Consider the following 18,838-nt stretch of genomic DNA (forward strand, 5'->3'; position numbering starts at 1 on the left):
TGTAATTGTAATCATTCATATTTCTAAATACTATTTGCATGCCTTTTTTATATAAAAGTTTACTCTTTACTTCGTCTCTATCTATATTTTTCTGTAACAAAGTGAAGTTCCCGTTTGTGGGACAATTCTGAAAGGGGTTAAGTGCCCGCAAAAGAAACCCAAAGTGGGACCTCTTCCTTCTCTTTGACTCTTTAGTGCAGCTCTCCTAGAAGCGCGCAATGTCTGCTGGGAAATGAAGTCATATTTGCTGTAACAGTTCATTAAAACGTCTCTCAATCCCCGCTTTCGGTGGTTTCAGTGTTAAAATAACACCATATTAAGTATCTATAGTACAATTCCTTATGGTGAAAACAATGAATATATAACAGAGAGCCCATTTGAAGCCAAAAACAGCATTTTCCCGAAATCTGGCAAAACCAGGAAATACTCAGGTGTCATATGACTGCGAAAAAATGGCTGCGGTGCAGTGGTAAGATGCTATTTCTTATTTTTAAAACTACGTATCTCCAATATAAATGTATTTAATCGTGTATTAAGTGATACTGTGAGGCCTTTGATAAGTCCATGTAGTCTTAACGTGTTTATTGTGAGCTTAATTTAAATGTAGAGTCCTAAATTGATGCTAACTGTTTTTTGCAGGTTGTCAACATAACATTACCAGACAACTGCAGGAACTAAGGGATCTAATGGTCCATAAAATGCACTTTTTGACCAGCTAGAGTTTGTTATAGTCTGGCAAAATGGGTATCTTTGCATTTAATGAATGATCTACGTGTTGCATGAGTTCAGCTGTAAGTTTTAAATCAATATAGTGTTTCCTCTCAAATGAGTGTTAAGGGACATCATAGTGTCTCTATTACTCCACATGTTGATTGTATTTAGATAATTGACTTAAAACTACTATTACCACACTGAAAATACTTTACCACAAGTTCAAAACCTCAATTAAATACAAGTGTGTAAGTATGAAAGTATTTAAAGGAACAGTATTGATTGCATTGCTGTAAAATGTCCCCTGTCACTGTTTTAATATTATATATTATATCTTAAGTAAATGTGCTCTAATCTCCTCTCTGTGTGTTGTGTTTGAAGGCGATCCAGCGGACGTAGCTACGATGCCGAGCTGCAGAGATGTCGTCCAGAGTTTGCTCCGGTGGAGTTTGGAGACTATCATCCCCTCAAAGCCATCACGGTAAACAATGAGACATTAGCGCTGACTGCTCTGCACAAAACTGTCGACTACTCATTGCAGCTCTACTATGACCTCCCCTGCTCTCTCTCCAGGTGACGGACAGTAAGACTCGTCGTGGCGCTCGTAAAGGAAGCACCTCCTCCTCCTGCTCCTCCTCCTCCTCCTCCGTCCCCCCCGACCCCCTCAGCTCCCTGATGGACGGCACCGACCCACTGTCCATGTTCGCTGCGGCCGAGACGCCCGCCATCACACACAGCGTCTCCGCAGGGGTCAGACACACACACACAAACACACACACACACACACAAAACTCGGACATAAAAGCAGACAATAATGTAACGTTTAATGCTGTTTTTATATGAGAGATGTTGTGCTTCCAGGACCTGGGGAGAAAGAAGCGGGAGAAGGAGGAAGAGGCGGTGGGAGCAGACTTTGAGCCGTGGTCTCTGAGGAGAGGAGAGATCCTGGCCAGGTTCACCACCACAGAGAAACTCTCCATCGTGAGTCAAGCTCCATAAAACATAGAGGGGTTTTGTGCGTAAGCAATGCTTTGTAACCTGAACACAATGTTGTTTCGTTTTTATAGAACCTTTTCATGGGATCTGATCGAGGTAAGACTTGATTCAAAAATCTAAACAAATACTGGACCCAAGTTATACATTGTTTTTTGTGTCCTTGCAAGGATCTATACCCCTCCCTTACAGCCTGTTGTCTCTGTAGGAAAAGATCCCAGTCCGGGATCCTCCGCGGTGTCGGAGAAAGTTCGGACTCGCCTGGAGGAGCTGGATGACCTGGAGGAGGTATAAAACACATAAGTATAAAACTACATGTGTTTGTCTGCATGCATGTAGACTAAATCATTGTACAGCCATACGTTATTACCCTGATATATTAAGTAACCACGTAAGAAATTACCTAAATCTGGCAAGAATATGATGGCTGTATCCCCCAGCTCTTACCTAATGCTCCTCTACTTGTGTTTGAATGCACACTGTACACACATTAAAGACATTTCCTCTGTGTGTGTGTGTGTGTGTGTGTGTGTGTGTGTGTGTGTGTGTGCGTGTGCGTGTGCGAGTGCAGGGTTCCCAGAGGGAGCTGCTGAACCTCTCTCAGCAGGATTATGCAAACCGCATCGAGGAGCTGAACCAGTCCCTAAAGGAGGCCTGGTCCTCCGATCAGAAGGTCAAAGCTCTGAAGATCGTCATCCAGGTACCCCGCAGACACACCACCATAACGAAGCATCGTAATAATAATAATTAGAAAGCTCTCGTCCTCCCAAACAAAAACTCAAACTGATGTTTTATTTTTTGCAGTGCTCTAAGCTTCTCTCGGACACCTCAGTGATCCAGTTCTACCCGAGCAAATTCGTTCTCATCACAGACATCCTGGACACTTTCGGTGAGTAAAAAAGCCTTTGATCTCTGAAAAACAAACAACTGTTCTGACTGTGATCTCACTTCTCTGCAGGCCGGCTGGTGTTCGACAGGATCTGGACGATGTGTTCAGACCCCCGGACCCTCCCAGGTAAACACAGGAATTGAAATTGAAAAAGTGAGACTTGGTTTGTAGTTTCTGAAGTGATTTATGGTCTGTCTTCCTCAGAGTCGTTCACCGTGGACGATGTGAACGACACGGCGAAGGAGACGTGTCTCAACTGGTTCTTCAAGATCGCCTCCATCAGAGAGCTGCTGCCCAGACTGTATCCTCTCAGCCTCCGTCTGTACTCTGTCTGTGTGCATCTGCTGCATACAGGGAAGAACAGCAGAGCAATAAATACAAATGTTTGACTCTTTGACCTGTGATCAGATATGTGGAGGCTGCTATCCTTAAATGTAACCGCTTCCTGAACAAAAGGTGAGTTTCCTCCCTTAGTAGGCTTCAATGATAAACCCCAACTCATCTTTATAGATTACCTATAATCCCTTTACCTTCAACGATCCTTTGATATTCTGCCTTTGCTTGATTCAGTCCCTTCAGTTCAGCAACATGGTCGTTTTTGCTTATTATGACTTCATCTTTTCGTCATATAACTCCCGTTGCTCTCTCTCTCTGTCCCTCCTGTCTTCACAGCGGGATCCAGGAGACCCTCCCCCGGCTGACAGCGATGATCAGAGGGATTGGAGACCCCCTGGTGGCAGCGTACGCCAGAGCTTACCTCTGCAGGGTGAGACTCGTTTGATTCCTCTCTCCTCTGTCTCCTGTTTCTGAGACAATTAAATATCTATAATCTTATTTCCACTCTGTTTTACGTCCTTAATCGGCGGTTATATTAGTGGGGACATAAAGTACAGGAGCCCTGAGAGGTCAATTTAGAAAAAGTCTTAAGAGCAGGTGATGAAAGGATATTTTAAGTTCTATATTTTAAAGGATTTTTAGATTTTGTTTTCTTGTAATATAATAATTTTAGTAATTCAAAGGTCACTTATTTTTATTTACATTTTTTGTAGGAGACAAAAGGAGGAAGTGCACCACTACCACATGAAAAATGATAGAACATTTTCCTGGCAAACCCTTTTAATTTCACCTGTTTTAAAGTCATAAACACATCAGAAAAGATTAATTCGATCAGATTTAAAAATGGAAACCAACTCTTTTTTAAAAAATGATTTGCCTCTCAGTGCTTCTGTCTAAATAAAATGAAATTAGGGTTATTTTTATTCAACCTTTGCTGCTGTTTAGACAATTACAATGACTTCCAGACTTCCAGTTTGCCTACCCTCCCAGTTTAACCAGCATTACTTATGACTAGTCTGTGGACAAAGATGTACTTCATTAACTGTTCCTTTAATTGGGTCGTCTTTTCCTTTTGTTTCCCCCGCTGTGGGACGAATACAGCATTTCTGTTTACTGTAGTCTCTCTCTCTCTCTCTCTCTCTCTCTCTCGCTCTTTCTCTCTCTCTCTCTCTCTCTGTCCGCAGGTGGGCATTGAGGTGGCCCCCCAGCTGAAGGACAGCCTGAACAGGAACTTCTTCGACCTGCTGGGCTCCTTGAGGCAGATCAGCAGCGAGAGCGTTCAGAACCAGCTGGTGCTGCAGAGGGTGGAGGTCCCCGAGTATCTCACCCTCTACTCCCCCGCCATCAACTGGATCCTGCAGTGCATCGCCTACAGAGCTCCAGAGGCACGGGGACACGCTGTTTCTGCTTTTCAGAATAAAGGATATGGAACATAAGCAATGATAAAATACTGTGCAGTAGAGAGTCAGTATAGTGTTGGACCACCTCTCGATTGTCTATAATGGAGAAGCAAAGAAGGATAAGATTTTAAAATAGAAATAGATAAGTATATGTACAAGATATTTTACCAGGCTTATCCTCTCACATCATTTTGAGTTTTAACCAGATTTTGAGGAATAAATGTCTTAATGTGTTTGTGTTTTAATCCCAGCCTCTGCTGATGGAGATGATGGAGCGATGCAAGAAGCTGGGGAACAAGTGAGAGCTTTAAATTATTACATGACACTCTTACAGGATTCTATTGTCCTTGAGTCCCAAATGATTGATTGAGTTGCTGTTTCCCATAGTGCCTTGCTGCTGAACTCAGTGATGAGGGCGTTCAGAGCGGAGTTTGTCGCAGCCCGAGCCACAGACTTCATCGGGATGATCAAGGACTGCGACGAGGCCGGCTTCCCGAAGGTCAGAAACCATCAACCCTTAAATATATTTATCCAATACATGCAGATATGTGGAGGAACATACAGAACCTTGAATGATGAATGTAACACAGGAAATGTAAGTTACTCTACCGGTTAACACTGACATCGTTGGCCATCGTAGGTCAGAACAATTTCAAAACAGGGAGCCAGGGGAGGGGGTTAAATACGGGGAATAATCACTACGGTTATTCTGTAAAAAACAGCCAGAAAGAAACTTGTAAATTCTCTGAGATTAAAGATTATTTTAGCAATAAGAAAATAGTAAGATTGTGTTTTTCTTGGTTAGGAAACCACATTCCCTGACCTATAATGGCAAATAAAGGATCTTTACTTAACAGTTTTTAATACTATAGGTAGTAGTAATATTTCAAACCCAGTTTTTTCTCACAAATCTATGACTTTATTTCGTGTGAATTTTTTCTCATAAAAATACTCATAGAATATGGATATTAGAAAAGAAATTGAAATGAATTTATCTTTTCTGCTTATTTACCTTCAAAAGTCTTTGTACGCTTGTATAGGTAAAAGCATTGTGAATGTGCTCTAAGTGTACCTTTCCTCTCCCCTGCAGCACCTGTTGTTCGGCTCTCTGGGTCGCAGCGTGGCCTGTGCCGACCCTCCGGAGCCTGAGCGGCTGACCATCCTGAACGAAGCCTGGAAGGTGGTCACTAAAGTCCGCAGCCCCCAGGTACTGCAGAGAGACGCTGCTTGCAGCTGCGTATTCCCTGTATCGAAATCCTTATTGTATGTGATTTTTTTTTCTCAGGATTACATCAACTGTGCTGAGATCTGGGTGGAGTTCACCTGCCGACACTTCACTGTGAGTGACGCTCACCTGTAAGGCTTTTAATCCATCTTATTTCGGGATTTAAATCACTTTTTATCACCTTTTTTTGGTTTCTTTTCCTCAGAAACGTGAGGTGAACACGGTTCTGGCGGACATCATCAAACACATGACACCTGACCGGGCGTTCGAGGACGCTTATCCTCAGGTGAGCGGCACGATTTGTAAAGAGGTTGACATTAAATCATTGCTAAACCGTAAAATAATCCTCTCGTCTCCTTAAAACTGACCCGTTCCTCGTCATGTTGTCCTGCATGCAGCTGCAGTCGGTGATCCGGAAGGTCCTCACCTACTTCCACGACTTCTCCGTCCTCTTCTCCATGGTGAGCGGCCGACACTCGATGGAAGGAGTCCGTAAGAAGAGTCTTTTTATCGTGCATCAGTTCCTAAATGCTCCTCCATGTTTCTGTTACCCAGGAGCGTTTCCTGCCGTTCCTCGACATGTTCCAGAAGGACAGTGTGAGGGTGGAGGTATGCAGGTCCATCATGGAGGTCTTCATCAAGTGAGGGCCCCCCCCCCCCCCACACACAGTCTGATGGATGAGCTCTATTCTGCTTTGTGACAAAATAAGTGATGAACTTTGTCTCCTGCAGACACCAGGTGGAGCCGACCAGAGACCCAGTCATCCTGAACGCCATGCTGCACATCTGCAAGACCATGCACGACTCTGTCAAGTACGCTGTGTGTGTGTGTGTGTGTGTGTGTGTGTGTGTGTGTGTGTGTGTGTGTGTGTGTGTGTGTGTGTGTGTGTGTGTGTGTGTGTGTGTGTGTGTGTGTGTGTGTGTGTGTGTGTGTGTGTGTGTGTGTGTGTGTGTGTGTGTGTGTGTGTGTGTGTGTGTGTGTGTGTGTGTGTGTGTGTTATAATCCCCCAGGATATGTTGGCAGGCTCTGCGTAACATACAGTATGTTCATCTGAAGTGTCCTAATCTGCCTGGCGACAGCCTTCATCGTCCTCTCTCTGTTGCAGCGCTCTGACTCTGGAGGATGAGAAGAGGTCTCTGTCTCTGCTCATCATCGGCTTCATCCGCATGGTGAGACTGCTCCAGCTTTTCTCCAGAGTGTTATATTTGCTGAGGGAATACTGTAGTTGTTGGGGCCTATTTTCAGCTGTGGATAAACACACATTTGGTGCAAAGAAAAGTCTTGATTTTGAGATATTTTTCATAGTTTTTGAGATACGTTTCTAGAACATTTTGGACTTTCAGGATCCTTTTCTTTGGGTCAAATTCCTGGAAATGGGTTTTTAAATGTAATAATCTTCCTTCCTATCTTTAAGTTAATTACTCTAAGTATCAGAATAACTATTTTCTCCGTTCCCTGTCTGTGTGGATCCCTGTGTCCAGGTCTCTTTTGGTCGAGACTTCGAGCAGCAGCTGAGTTTCTGTGTGGAGGCCAGGGCGTCTTTCTGTAACCTGGAGGCCGTGCTGGTGCAGCTCATCCACGTCAGTACAAACCTGGGTTGTATATTTAAAATGCATGTGATACACACACACACTCCTTAACCTTCCCTCTGTGGTTGCAGACGGTGAACACGCTAGCGATGGAGACCAGCAGCGTGATGAGAGGAAGTCACTCCCGCAAAACAGCAGCCTTCGTCAGGGTGAGTGAACACACTGAACCCTGCAGGCCACCGTACACTCCTGCAGGATCCAGCAGAGCCTGAGAAGCATTCAGCCCAGCACCGGCTTCACATGTCGGATGCTTTGAATCTAAATGCTGTGCTCTCTCTGCAGGCGTGCGCTGCGTACAGCTTCATCACCGTCCCGTCTCTCAGCAGCATCTTCAGCCGCCTCAGCCTCTACCTGTTGTCGGGTCAGGTCGCTCTCGCCAACCAGTGTCTGTCCCAGGGTGAGAGCTGCTCAATTTAGACTCTAAACACCCAGATCAAGTCCAGTACTTTTGTCACCATAAATTCTTGATAAATGTTGTTTTTACCTGCCTCCATGGTGGACGTAGAATCCAGAAATGGAGAAAAGTCATGATTGAAGATTTAACAGCAAAACTAAATCAAAACATCTGTTTAAAAACTCTCACACAACTCATGCGGTATTATCCAAGTCTTCTTTAGCAAGTCTTATGCTCACTGTCTCTCCAAAAACATGCATTTTCCCTTAAAGCTTACCTCCCCTGAGTTGCACGGAGGAGAAGTGTGCCTTTGCAAGTGTTTTTGAGGATGTGTTTTAAATAATAAAGCTCTTAGCATGCGAGCGGATGAATGAGACTTGCATAATACTGTATACTCTATTGTGTGAGGGTTTGTACACTGTTATGTAGTTTAGCCCTTCATCGACTTCAATTCATCAAGACTTTTTCTCCCTTTTCCCGCTAATCGTTCATTGTCATGGCATGTAAGAAATATAATGTTGTAGAAGAATTCAAAGTAACACAGGTTGATTTATTTATTGCTTTCTTTCTGTAATTTCTCCCTCTCTCCCTCCCTCTCTCCTCCCTCTCAGCGGATGCGTTCCTGAAGGCAGCGGTCAGTCTCCTCCCGGAGGTTCCTCGCTCCATCAGCGTTGAGGGGAAGCTCCGCTCCTCCGAGAGCTTCCTGCTTGACTTCATCAACAACTTCCTGTCTACGCTGCTGGTCGTCCCGGTAACACTGTCCTTACCGAGTCAAATGAGATAAGGTACCAGACAAAGTGTGACCCAACATGTGTGTGTGTGTGTGTGTGTGTAGGACCACCCGGAGCACGGTGTGCTGTACCTGGTGCGTGGGCTGCTCAACATGGTGCAGGACTACACCTGGGAGGAGAGCGGCGATGCTAAAGTCAGGGTTTACATCAGCGCTCTGCCTCTGCTGGCGGCCATGAGCCAGGAGACTTACCTGTACTCCATCCCTAAAGGTGAACCCTCGCAGGGAAAGACTGCTGCTTAAAATGTCCTTTATCATAAAATGTTTACAACGGAATTGATCTGTTTCCTCTTCCTGGTCTCAGTGGACTCCAACGAGACCCTGTATGGAGGAGACCCCAAGTTCCTGTCTGAGATCAACAAGCTGTGTGAGACTCTGATCGGACAGGTCCTGGACCACCTGAAGACGCTCGGCCGGGACGAGGTGAGGCGTTCACTCCTCCCTGCTGCGGGGTTTCTGTTCTCGTCTCTATTTAATTACTAAAATCTCCCCCCCCTCCCCCCCCCCGCAGCAGAGCGCTCGCCGTCAGGCCGCCATGGCCTTCTCTCTGTTCGGCGTGCTGCTGGCTCACGGAGACCTGAGGAACAACAAGCTGAGTCAGCTGTTCGTCAACCTGTGGAATCTCAGCCACAAACACGGACACTGTGAGACCAGAGTGTCTGTGAGTACACACACACACACACACACACACACACAAACACACACACACACAGCTGCAACTATAATTGTTTTAGGATGTGCTGGGGCTTCTTGATTAGGGTGGGAGGGTGTGGTAATTGGGGCCCTATCTTTATCACTTCCTGTCTCCTCCCTTTGACTTCCTGTCTCCTCTCTGCTGCAGGTCCGGACTCTGGAGTTCCTGAAGCATCAGTCCCAGCAGGCGGACATGTCCCACCTCTCGGAGGCGGTGCAGCGGCTCGCTCTGCAGACTCGCACCTGAACAGGTGGGTGCAGCGGGGGGTGTACATACAAGATATCAAGAATCACACAGAAGAAGAAGAAACGCCTGAATGTGTTTCGTGTGAGGACACTTTGTGAATACTTAACTTGACATATATAGCTGGACCAATATAAACAGTATTAATGACTGGAGATGTTCTTGTATGTGCAGAGTCATCAACCTATCATGGAACAATAAAATACTGAACCCTTAAAGAAAAGTGTTCCAAGTTGTGTTTATTTACAGTCAAAATGGAGCAGCTCAAACAACATCACAGGATCTTATCGGCTTCGCTCCGAGGACTTGTTTCTTCTACCTGTTCCAACAGTCCGTACTGAATTGGGGAAGAGGTTGTTTAGTCAGGCTGCTCCTGTGGCCGGGAACCAGCTGCAAAACGAGCTGAAACTCAGAGAGCAGGTTTCTCTAAACGGACTCAAAGCGACTCTACATGACCTTGAAGCAGGTCGTGTGTGTGTAGATGCTTTGACTGATCTTGATATATGATTGTGTAGTGATTTAAAACTGTATGTAACTGTGCTGCCGCCTATCTGGGGCCAGGACTGTCATGAAAAAGCGATTTTGAGACCTATCCTGGTAAAACAATAACAAAATAAAACATAAGGTCACGTTAGAGAACTTAGATTTTAGTTTTCTGGTCTTCTTTCTCGGCTAACTTGTGAGGTTTTGTCCATAAATCTATACTATTATAGAAGTGAAGAAGCACGTTTCAAGCATTGTGATGAAACAATAAGGTCCTTTGAGTCATTATATTGTTAGCTTGTAAGGCTGAACTCAATCTCATTATTTTGACGTCATTTTTCTTAAGATTTCTTTAAATAAAACTTGGCATTATGGAGAAACTCCATTATCTTGCAATGCTAAATCCTTATTTTAAGAAAGTTACCGGTCCTTAATCCTTCCTCTTACTGGCAGAAAAAGTAATACTTTTGCAGATAAGTTTGGAGTAAGCTGCTTAAAATACCAGTAGATGTTAAACAAACCAACCAACACATTAATCTGTGCCATGACTGTTTCCTGTATGTCTGCATGATGTCTGCATGATGCAATTGATCACAAGTGTGGATATATGTTTAAGAACAAAGCCGGTGTATCTATACGGTGCTTATTAGGAATCGTGTTATTTGGATTTGATTATTTTTTGGAGATCATTTTCCAGGCAACTTTTTCTGAATAAACGCCATAAAGAAAATCAGACGGGAAGATATTCGTTTCAAGACATTCTCAAACTCTTCTGTCGTTTATTTACTCAATTAGTGAATCATCAAACAGCAAACACTCCCCTTTAGTTCTGAAATCAAATCATCCTCACACAGCAGCGGGACACCGACACACGTTTGGTCCAACGGCCTTTTTCCTGACAGAGAATTACAACAAAACTGACTTTAAGTTAGCAAACTATAAGTAAAGTCACAGTGGAAAATAAAAAGGAGTGCTATGTTTTACTGGTGGATTTATTGGAGATGTTTTAATGTTAGGAAACCTTTTTAAATTATGATAAATATGAGTTTTATGATATACTTTCATGACTGCATCACCCTTTGGTGGATTTCCCTCCCATTTCTAATTAGTAAAGAACACCTTACATGATGTCCCATTAGAATTTAATATCTCAATTGATTCATACATTTTGTATTTAATATTGGACATGTTGGTGTTCCCACAGTCCCATACACTATTACGCAGAAGCAAATAACTCTACTCTGGAAGACCTCTGGACGTTCCTAGTATTAATCTGACCACATGAGGCTCCTTTTAAAGATTATGGAGCACGGCGAGGGCTTTTTTGTTCTGGACTGGAGGAAAACGATGTGAGGAAAGACGAAGAACGAGCAGTGAGTGTTGATATTTCTTACTGAAAAAAAGCAGATATTGTTCGAGTCACACTTCTGATGTGCACTGGCTGAACTTTAATGGTCTATTAATGCAGTTTACCATAGAAACGAGACAAACGGCTGTACATTTACATATTGTGTATCAGTAGAAGTGAGACTGGCGTGTTTCCACCGCTCCTCTAATAAAGATCACGTCGCAGACTCGGTAGGTAACCCCAGCTTTCACTTTTTATTTTTCACAGCGACATGAAGACAGGCACCCAGGGCTACACACACTCAGTGCCTCAACGCCAGAACGTTTTTAATTAAAAGAAAAGACAGACTCGGATGTCTCCCACACGATTCCTCTCAGCAGTTCAGCGAGTGCACAGAGAAGTGGGACTACGACGGAGTCAGACAGCTTTGCAGTAACTCTCTTAGAGATAGATGACCTCTTATAATAGCTTTGTTGTCTTTGCAAAAAAGATGTAAAACAAAAATGGCGTCGACTACATTGAGTATAATTTAATCCACTACTGAAAGTTATAACGGAAAACAGGGGCTGTTGCAACCCCCAGGCTCTGTGCTGAGTAACTGTAGTGAGTTTACGAGACCCTCCTTTATGACGAGGGTTTCCACGTGTGACGCTACCCTCTCCTCCGGGTCGCCTCCCCTCTCTACGGAGCTCGTTTCCCCCGGAGAAAAAGGGAAGTTTGTTATCTTTAAAAATCAAATCCCCCCTAAACAGAGAGTCCCAAACCAACAAACAAATGGTTAAATAATATAATCTTACAATAATTAACCGGGGGGGGAGGGGTTAGGGGAGTTTGCAGTTTGGCGCAGACCGCCTGGTTTTACGACTGGAGGGGTGGGAAGGTTTTGTTGGAATCAGCACGCCTCTGGAAACCGGCGTCTTGCTTCCCCTCGTCGTGGAGGTGAAGGAAGGAGGCGGTGTGGTTTTCCTCTTCCTCTTCCTCGTGTGTTTGTGTGTTTGTGTGTTTGTGTGTGTGTGTGTGTGCGCGCTCTCGTTTGTTCTCTTTGTATCGGTGTAGGATCAGTCCAGCTCGATGGGGCTGCTGTCCTCCTGCGCCTCTTCCGCTCCGTCCTCCTCCTCCCCCGACCCCATCAGGCTGTTCAGCAGGTTTCCTGCAGGACCAATCACAGCGAGCGTCAGTCTGTGCATAAAATACTGCTTCTGTAGAGATTCGTATTTCGAAAAGATGTTTGAATATCATATATGGCATTTTAAAGATTTACTATTCTGCTAATTTTCAGGTTTATACTTAGTGTCTCTCCTGGGACATGTCTCCATGCTCTAATGTTCAAACAGCTCTTTATGTTTCTCATACTGTCTGTGCTGCAGCACTTCTTTCACCCTCTGTCTGAAACCAGAGCCCAGTCTGCTCTGATTGGTTAGCTGGCCGGCTCTGTTGTGATTGGTAAACCTGCTGAGAGATGTCCCGCCCCTTAGCCGTACATTGTGTTGGAGCATGTACTATTTTATCTATGCAGTAAAATATGTAGAAGAGGATCTTTCTTTTCCTCACACAGTTTATTTATCAGACGTCAGGAGTTAGGATGGTCCGGGCGTGGCCGCCCTGACGACCTTTAACCTTTAGTCCAGCGCTGGTTGTAAGATAACCGAGTCCTGTGCGTAAATAGTCCCAAACATGTGCTTTAACATGGTCCACTCACCTAGCAGTCCTCCGTACGATGGGGACTGTTTGGGGGGAACACCGAAGAAAACCTGTCCTATTCTGTCGAGATACTGAGGGAGAGGAGGAAGAGAGACATGAGTGTGAGTAAAAAACAGCCGAACACATGTTGATATGGAGGGAAATATTATCCAATTATCACAGCTATGATACACACATATCCAGGGATATTTAATATATGGTTCATTGAAGGGACACTCACCTCATTATACATGGGGTCCCTCTTCAGGGAAGGTTGATATTGCTCACATAACACTGTGAAAACTGTTAATTTACCCCTGAAGAAACAAAGAGGAGAAGCCATATTATACAATGCATTATTACCCTTTCTAAACAAACCATTTACTGCTCCTAGAAGAGGTCTATACAGTGTTCCCACAGCTCAAGGAGGGTTAGATTTGATGATTCAATGCCAGGAAGGAAAAAACTAAAATGTATGATGCCAAGTTTGGACTGCTTCCTGCACAAAACACACTTTACCTTGTATACACTGCCTGCTACCACTCTGAGGCATGTCTTTTTTAATTAAATGTGCATTTCCCCTACAATACTGACCGTTTATGCAAGAGGCATTTGCTAAATCATCAATAATGATATTAAAAGACATCACCAATTGGTTTCTGTGATTTTAAATTGCAATATTAGATCAAATCTCTTGAAATATTGATTGAAGACATTTTAATACCGGAGATTAATTAATGCATTTAAATGAATTCAATGCATAATAGAGATCTTTAAAGATCTGCAGGAACCACGCCTTGCTTTGTTGTCAAATGAGATTAATGCTGCTGGAGGAGGTCAGCTAATGCTATTTTAATTAGCTTACAACATGCCCAGAGCTCACAGCTGAAGGACTCTGCACATATACACAACAACAGAGTGAGAGCTCACTGTGAAGGTACATTGAATTGAGTAAATAAAACATGTCTATGTCTTTTGTAGTGCAACACATCGGACTCACCCATCCACTGCCAGCAGCAGAAACCAGATAAAGTTTAGTAGAGGCTGGACGAAGGGAGGGCCCTTCTCTATGGACGGGTGTTTCTCTGTGTATGTGCTGAACACCACGGAAGCGCCGTTTTTGTTCTTTAAGCAGAGGAACCTGCAGCGTGGCGGGTCGGAGGAGACGGGAAAAGAACAAGGGAGAGAGAGAGAAGAGGAAGGAGAGAAAATGATGCAGAAAGTGGGACACGGAGGAAGAAGGAAAAGAGTTAGAGAGATCCAACGCTTTACAGAAAATGCTGAGAGACAGAAATGGATATGACACATTCTGGAGGAGGATGCATCACAACACATTCTCCACATACAGATACCCCTCCCTAAATACAACAGGAACTCCAGATTACATTTACAGACCTTACAAACTAGTGCTGCACGTTTCCAGGTTACATTTTAGTTTCAACTAGGAGGTAAAAGGTGATTTTAACTCCCAACAAAATGAGGATTTAAAGAGAGAGGACTCCTAGCGTTCCACTCACTGTAGGACGGCCTGCGCCACAAACATGTCGACCTCGCTGCGGAAGCCTCGTGACGCCGAATACTCCACCAGCATCTGTGCGCAGCCCTCGCCGTCAGACGAGTGCAGGAAGTGGTAACGAGACTCGCTGTAGTTTTGTTCTGGAGAAAGGAAAATATTTAATGATAAAACAATGTTTACCCTTTATTCATGCAGAACTATGAGCAGCACAACCGCGCCCGACATTTAAATGCTACATAGCTTGTCAGTAGGCAGTCATATGGTACCTAACGAGGCGGTTTGAACTTGCGCTTTAATTAGTTTGTTTAATTGGGTTAGCCTTAGTCCACCTACAGCCTCTCACCCAGCTATACCAACTTCAATATGTATCATAACTTGTTACAGACATGAGTTATAATCCTTTACACTTGGTTTGGTTACCAATCCATTTGTTACCTTTCCACAGGGTGACAGCCAGCAGCTGGTGTAGTTTTGGGTGACCCAGTTTGCCGGGCCCTCCTGTGGACCATTTCAAGGCTCTGGACACAAACGCTACCCTCTCCGGAGAGTTCGGCTCCATCCGGCTGAACAGCTTCGCCAGGCATTCTGCTCAACACACACACACACACACACACACACCAAAGGAATCACAATTGATGACTATTTAAGGAGGGCCTTTTATGCTTTTTGGGTTTTCCCTTTCCTGTCGGGTGTTATATAGGTTTGTGTGCATGTAAATGGTCTGCAACGGCTAAAATTCGCTCTCTTTCACCCCAATCTATCTAATCTTAAACACCATTTTACAAATTGTGAAGTTTAGCACAGGTGTTTCAGCTGAATTGAAATCTTTTATCTCACCTAATAGTTCATCTTCAACTTTCACCTCAGATTTCTCGAACACCTCCAGTACCAGCATGGACAGGTCTGCTGCGCTGTTTTGCTGGAGATGAAAACACAAGTCAGTGCACCTTTACTTACACATTTAAAGAACTAATATAGCTTGCACCTCAGGGGACAGGAGAAGACGCTTATTCAATCTATCCATTACACATGTATCACTATCGATACATGCACAGTAAAAATAGATTTGATTAGGCAGGAGATCTGAAACAGGGTGTGTGGCCTCAGTGTGTAGGGACTTGGACTTTGGACTGAAGGGTCACGGGTTCACGTCCCGATCAGAACATGGAAGACGGGAGTGTGGACTGATACTGGAGAGGAGCCAGATCACCTCCTGGGATCACCGAACCCCCAACTGCTCCCTGCAGCAGCTAGACTGGCTGACTGTCCGCTCTGGATCCTCTTGTTGCATGTGTCAATATAACTGTGTGTGAATTGTAGGTGAATATACAACTGTGTGCGCAGGAGCGCGTGTGAAAACAAAACAGAATGGAAAACTGAATTTCCCCTTCGGAGGATTAATAACGGTCCATCTTCTTCTATATGCAGTGTGACCAGTAATAATCTGAAATGCATACTAACATTTAACTAAAGTACATAATAAAAACAGTGGCCCAACAAACTTTGAAACATAACATTTTCATGTACCTATCAGGGGCGTGTCCACAAACATGAGCACACTTATCTAACACTAAACAGGTTGAACCAAACCTGTTGTGGATGGCTAACGGAGGGTAAAACCTAGTGTACCTGGTTATGGCTGAAGAAGAGTAACGCTCCATTGTACATCAGCTCCCTGGCCTCAGCATGTTTTGCCTGTGACATGTACCTGATGAAGGGAAAGGAAAGTCAGCCTTATACACACATGTTGGTGTTATCTCCAGTCTGCTTTTCGAGAGAGTCACACGCTTAGTTTGCATCACTCAAGAGATCTCCCGCATGGGGGAGTAAGATAAAGTACATGTATGTTGGTTTAGCTTGAGGTACAACACAAGGTGTCATGTGAACATTGCAAATGAGTATAACAACTTTTTGGGCCGATTGAAGTATTTTTTTGACGGCCCAGCTTACATTTCGGAGATGATTTACAGGCAATAGTATTGCAATTGTAACTGTTGGTCATGGGAATGACAATGAGCAGCAGAAGGGAACACACTCACTATAAGATGTGGGGAACAATATGTTTGGATTGAATCTTTAGTTTACTATGCTCCAGAACAAACCACCTTCTTTAGTTACTACGACAAACTGCTGTATTCCTATACTGTATTGAAGCAGGTATGTATGTGCACCAGTAGGTGTGTGAATGTTCCTTAATGGAAATAGGCAGACACTGGAAATGAGCGCTTTTGACAAGACTTATCCTACAACATGTGTCCAGCTGTCATGACATCGTTATATGACGAGTTAAGATCTACTTTAATGATCACAAAAAGGGGGGTTTTTTTCAGCACAGCAGTATGTTAAAATGATTACACATAACTAAAAGATAAAATATTCAAAAGTTGACCATAAAAGATACAAATGTGTAGACTGTCTGACCAATAAACACTGTGAAGGGCCAGATTACAGCTAAAGTAGGATACTATTTACATGTGGTGTACAAAAATGGCTTACAAATTAAATGTGAAATGTACAGTGTGAAAAAAAGTCCAGTTATAAAAGAAGAGGAACTATGGAGCAGTACAGAATAACATTCACATCCATACAGTTATATCTATCTATTCTGATGCATATGTATACACCATACTCTACCCTACTGTTTTATATATCCTATTATTTACTTTTATCATCTTTTATTCTGAGACTAATTTTTTGCATGTCAGCTTATATCTTTAAAATGTCTTATGCTATTTTTGATCTATATTGTTGTCTGTATGTATAGTTTCCTAATATTTAGGAGTGGATAGCTGAGTGTAAGAATGGAATTGTTCAGGGCAACTGTCTGTTATATTGTATGTGACACTAAAGGATCTTGAATAACTAGCTACACAATACATATATTAAGTAAGCACAAGAAAACCCAAACACGTTTTTAAACGATCTTGTAATCTATATTTGTATATTGTTTGATTTATTTAATAGATTCTTATAATTTATCTTATTTATTGTTTTTGTCCTCCTTTATTTGTCCGAGAGGGATCATTATTTATTATACTGTGTTTTATTTTTATATAGCATTATGTCAAGCACCTCTTAGCTCAGACTACGGTGGTGCATAATGTGGCTAAATGGCTACATGCTAACACAGCTGGACAGCCTAAATAAGAAAACTAAAACGGTAAATAAGCCGCTATGTTCTCTTGATGTTCATGTAAAGTATGTTTTCCAATAACCCAAACACACAGGACCTCTGACTGTCTTCTTTTAGCAGTCTAGCTAACTCGGCTTTGACCATCTGTGTGTTGCTAAAACACGTAGCTAGCTCGCTAACTAGCATTCCCATTTTGTGGATTTTTTGATTGAGAGCACAGCTTGTCCACACAAACAGCCGGTCCAACGACAGTGGGTGGGTCCGCGGTGGGATTCAACCAATCACGAACCGACAAGCACAGCAGCAAGGTTGACAGCGGAATGATCTGGAACAGGCAGGCCCAAAAAAGCCAACTGACAGTTACAACTGCATCTAGAAAAACCGTAAGTCTTACCTAAAAAATAAAGTCCTGTACATCTGGTGTGCTTCATAGTAATCCCCCTTTTCTACACTGGCTCGCAGTTTTCCTTCCACCCTCTGTACTCCTCCACGGTTTCTGGCACTGGAGCCCCGCAGAGACTCCGGCTCCGACATCGCTGCAAGTGTTGACAGTGTGGGGAAGAGGAAAAGCTTTTTAACGAAACAGACCCTCCTCGCTTGCCGTAGCCGGCGTGTTGTGGTTGGAAAATAGTGAACACCAATAATATTTCTCTAAATCAAAAATGTACAAAAAGTCCAACTCCAGTTCCAGAATGAAGACATGTTTACTTTTTATACTTTAGACTGTGTTAGTATGGACAACATTTCGAACATTTTAACCAATTAAAACGATATAGTAGCACTATAACATATTATGAAATAAACAGGCAATCAACACTAATTGTGTATTCAACAAATATCTAAACTGAATCAGGAAACTGTATTTTTATTTTTTACTTTTATGTAATTTTTGTATTACATGATATGTTTACCCCTGATGTGAACTTCTCTGTGTAAATATGTAATGTTCATATATGTTTTGCATGAAGAAAAACCATTGTGACCGACTGGGCACCCTTACTGGACTCAAGTACTGTACTTTATTACAATGCTGAGGGACTACACAACTTGAATCAAAATATTTTAACGCTGATAAAGAGTACTGTCAGTTTCATTACTTAATACAAATACTTTCATTTATTCATATAGTATAGTATATCCATATAGATGATACTTTAGTGACCTACAAGAAGTTTTACATGAAAGATATGTCCTTCTGCTGCTGCAAATGTTTGTTTTTTAAATTAATGTACACATAAAATTACTTGTTTACCCTTACCATACACAATTCGAATATAAAACCATATAATATTGAACCATTTGCAGCTAATTTTCCTCGCACATACGAGTGCTAAATAGGCTTCAAAGGCAGATTTTGATAAATGATTATTTCCGTTATGTAAATGAGGGGTATTTGTGGACTTTACTGAAGAA

General features: G+C 43.0%; 2 protein-coding genes across 3 annotated transcripts; one reads left to right on the forward strand and one right to left on the reverse strand.

Annotated features, from left to right (window-relative positions):
• The first annotated feature begins 259 nt into the window (after window positions 1–259).
• On the forward strand, window positions 260–9,854 carry vps35l (VPS35 endosomal protein sorting factor like). 2 transcript variants are annotated; one of them, XM_063892905.1, is made up of 30 exons: window positions 260–469; window positions 1,093–1,192; window positions 1,285–1,461; window positions 1,573–1,692; window positions 1,779–1,803; window positions 1,913–1,992; window positions 2,276–2,404; window positions 2,509–2,593; window positions 2,663–2,719; window positions 2,798–2,894; window positions 3,002–3,049; window positions 3,266–3,359; window positions 4,114–4,314; window positions 4,581–4,627; window positions 4,717–4,828; window positions 5,420–5,536; window positions 5,615–5,668; window positions 5,760–5,840; window positions 5,953–6,015; window positions 6,110–6,195; window positions 6,287–6,367; window positions 6,661–6,724; window positions 7,037–7,135; window positions 7,216–7,293; window positions 7,427–7,541; window positions 8,150–8,289; window positions 8,374–8,539; window positions 8,633–8,751; window positions 8,843–8,989; window positions 9,170–9,854. In XM_063892905.1, exons 1-30 carry the CDS (start codon window positions 453–455, stop codon window positions 9,266–9,268), a joined length of 2,898 nt encoding a protein of 965 aa, XP_063748975.1. In that variant the 5' UTR covers window positions 260–452; the 3' UTR covers window positions 9,269–9,854. The 2 variants fall into 2 exon arrangements, with proteins under 2 accessions (XP_063748975.1, XP_063748974.1); XM_063892904.1 differs by having other exon boundaries at window positions 8,840–8,989; window positions 9,170–9,838.
• Window positions 9,485–18,027, reverse strand: get4 (guided entry of tail-anchored proteins factor 4). The gene is made up of 9 exons (XM_063892906.1): window positions 17,820–18,027; window positions 15,922–16,000; window positions 15,130–15,211; window positions 14,728–14,877; window positions 14,294–14,432; window positions 13,777–13,917; window positions 13,018–13,093; window positions 12,796–12,868; window positions 9,485–12,246 (listed from the first exon to the last, which is right to left on the reverse strand). The coding sequence occupies exons 1-9, from the start codon at window positions 17,957–17,959 to the stop codon at window positions 12,155–12,157; spliced, it is 972 nt and encodes a 323-aa protein (XP_063748976.1). The 5' UTR covers window positions 17,960–18,027; the 3' UTR covers window positions 9,485–12,154.
• Window positions 18,028–18,838: the final 811 nt, after the last annotated feature.

The sequence above is a fragment of the Eleginops maclovinus genome, chromosome 10 (assembly GCF_036324505.1).
Source record: "Eleginops maclovinus isolate JMC-PN-2008 ecotype Puerto Natales chromosome 10, JC_Emac_rtc_rv5, whole genome shotgun sequence".
Lineage (NCBI taxonomy): Eukaryota > Metazoa > Chordata > Actinopteri > Perciformes > Eleginopidae > Eleginops > Eleginops maclovinus.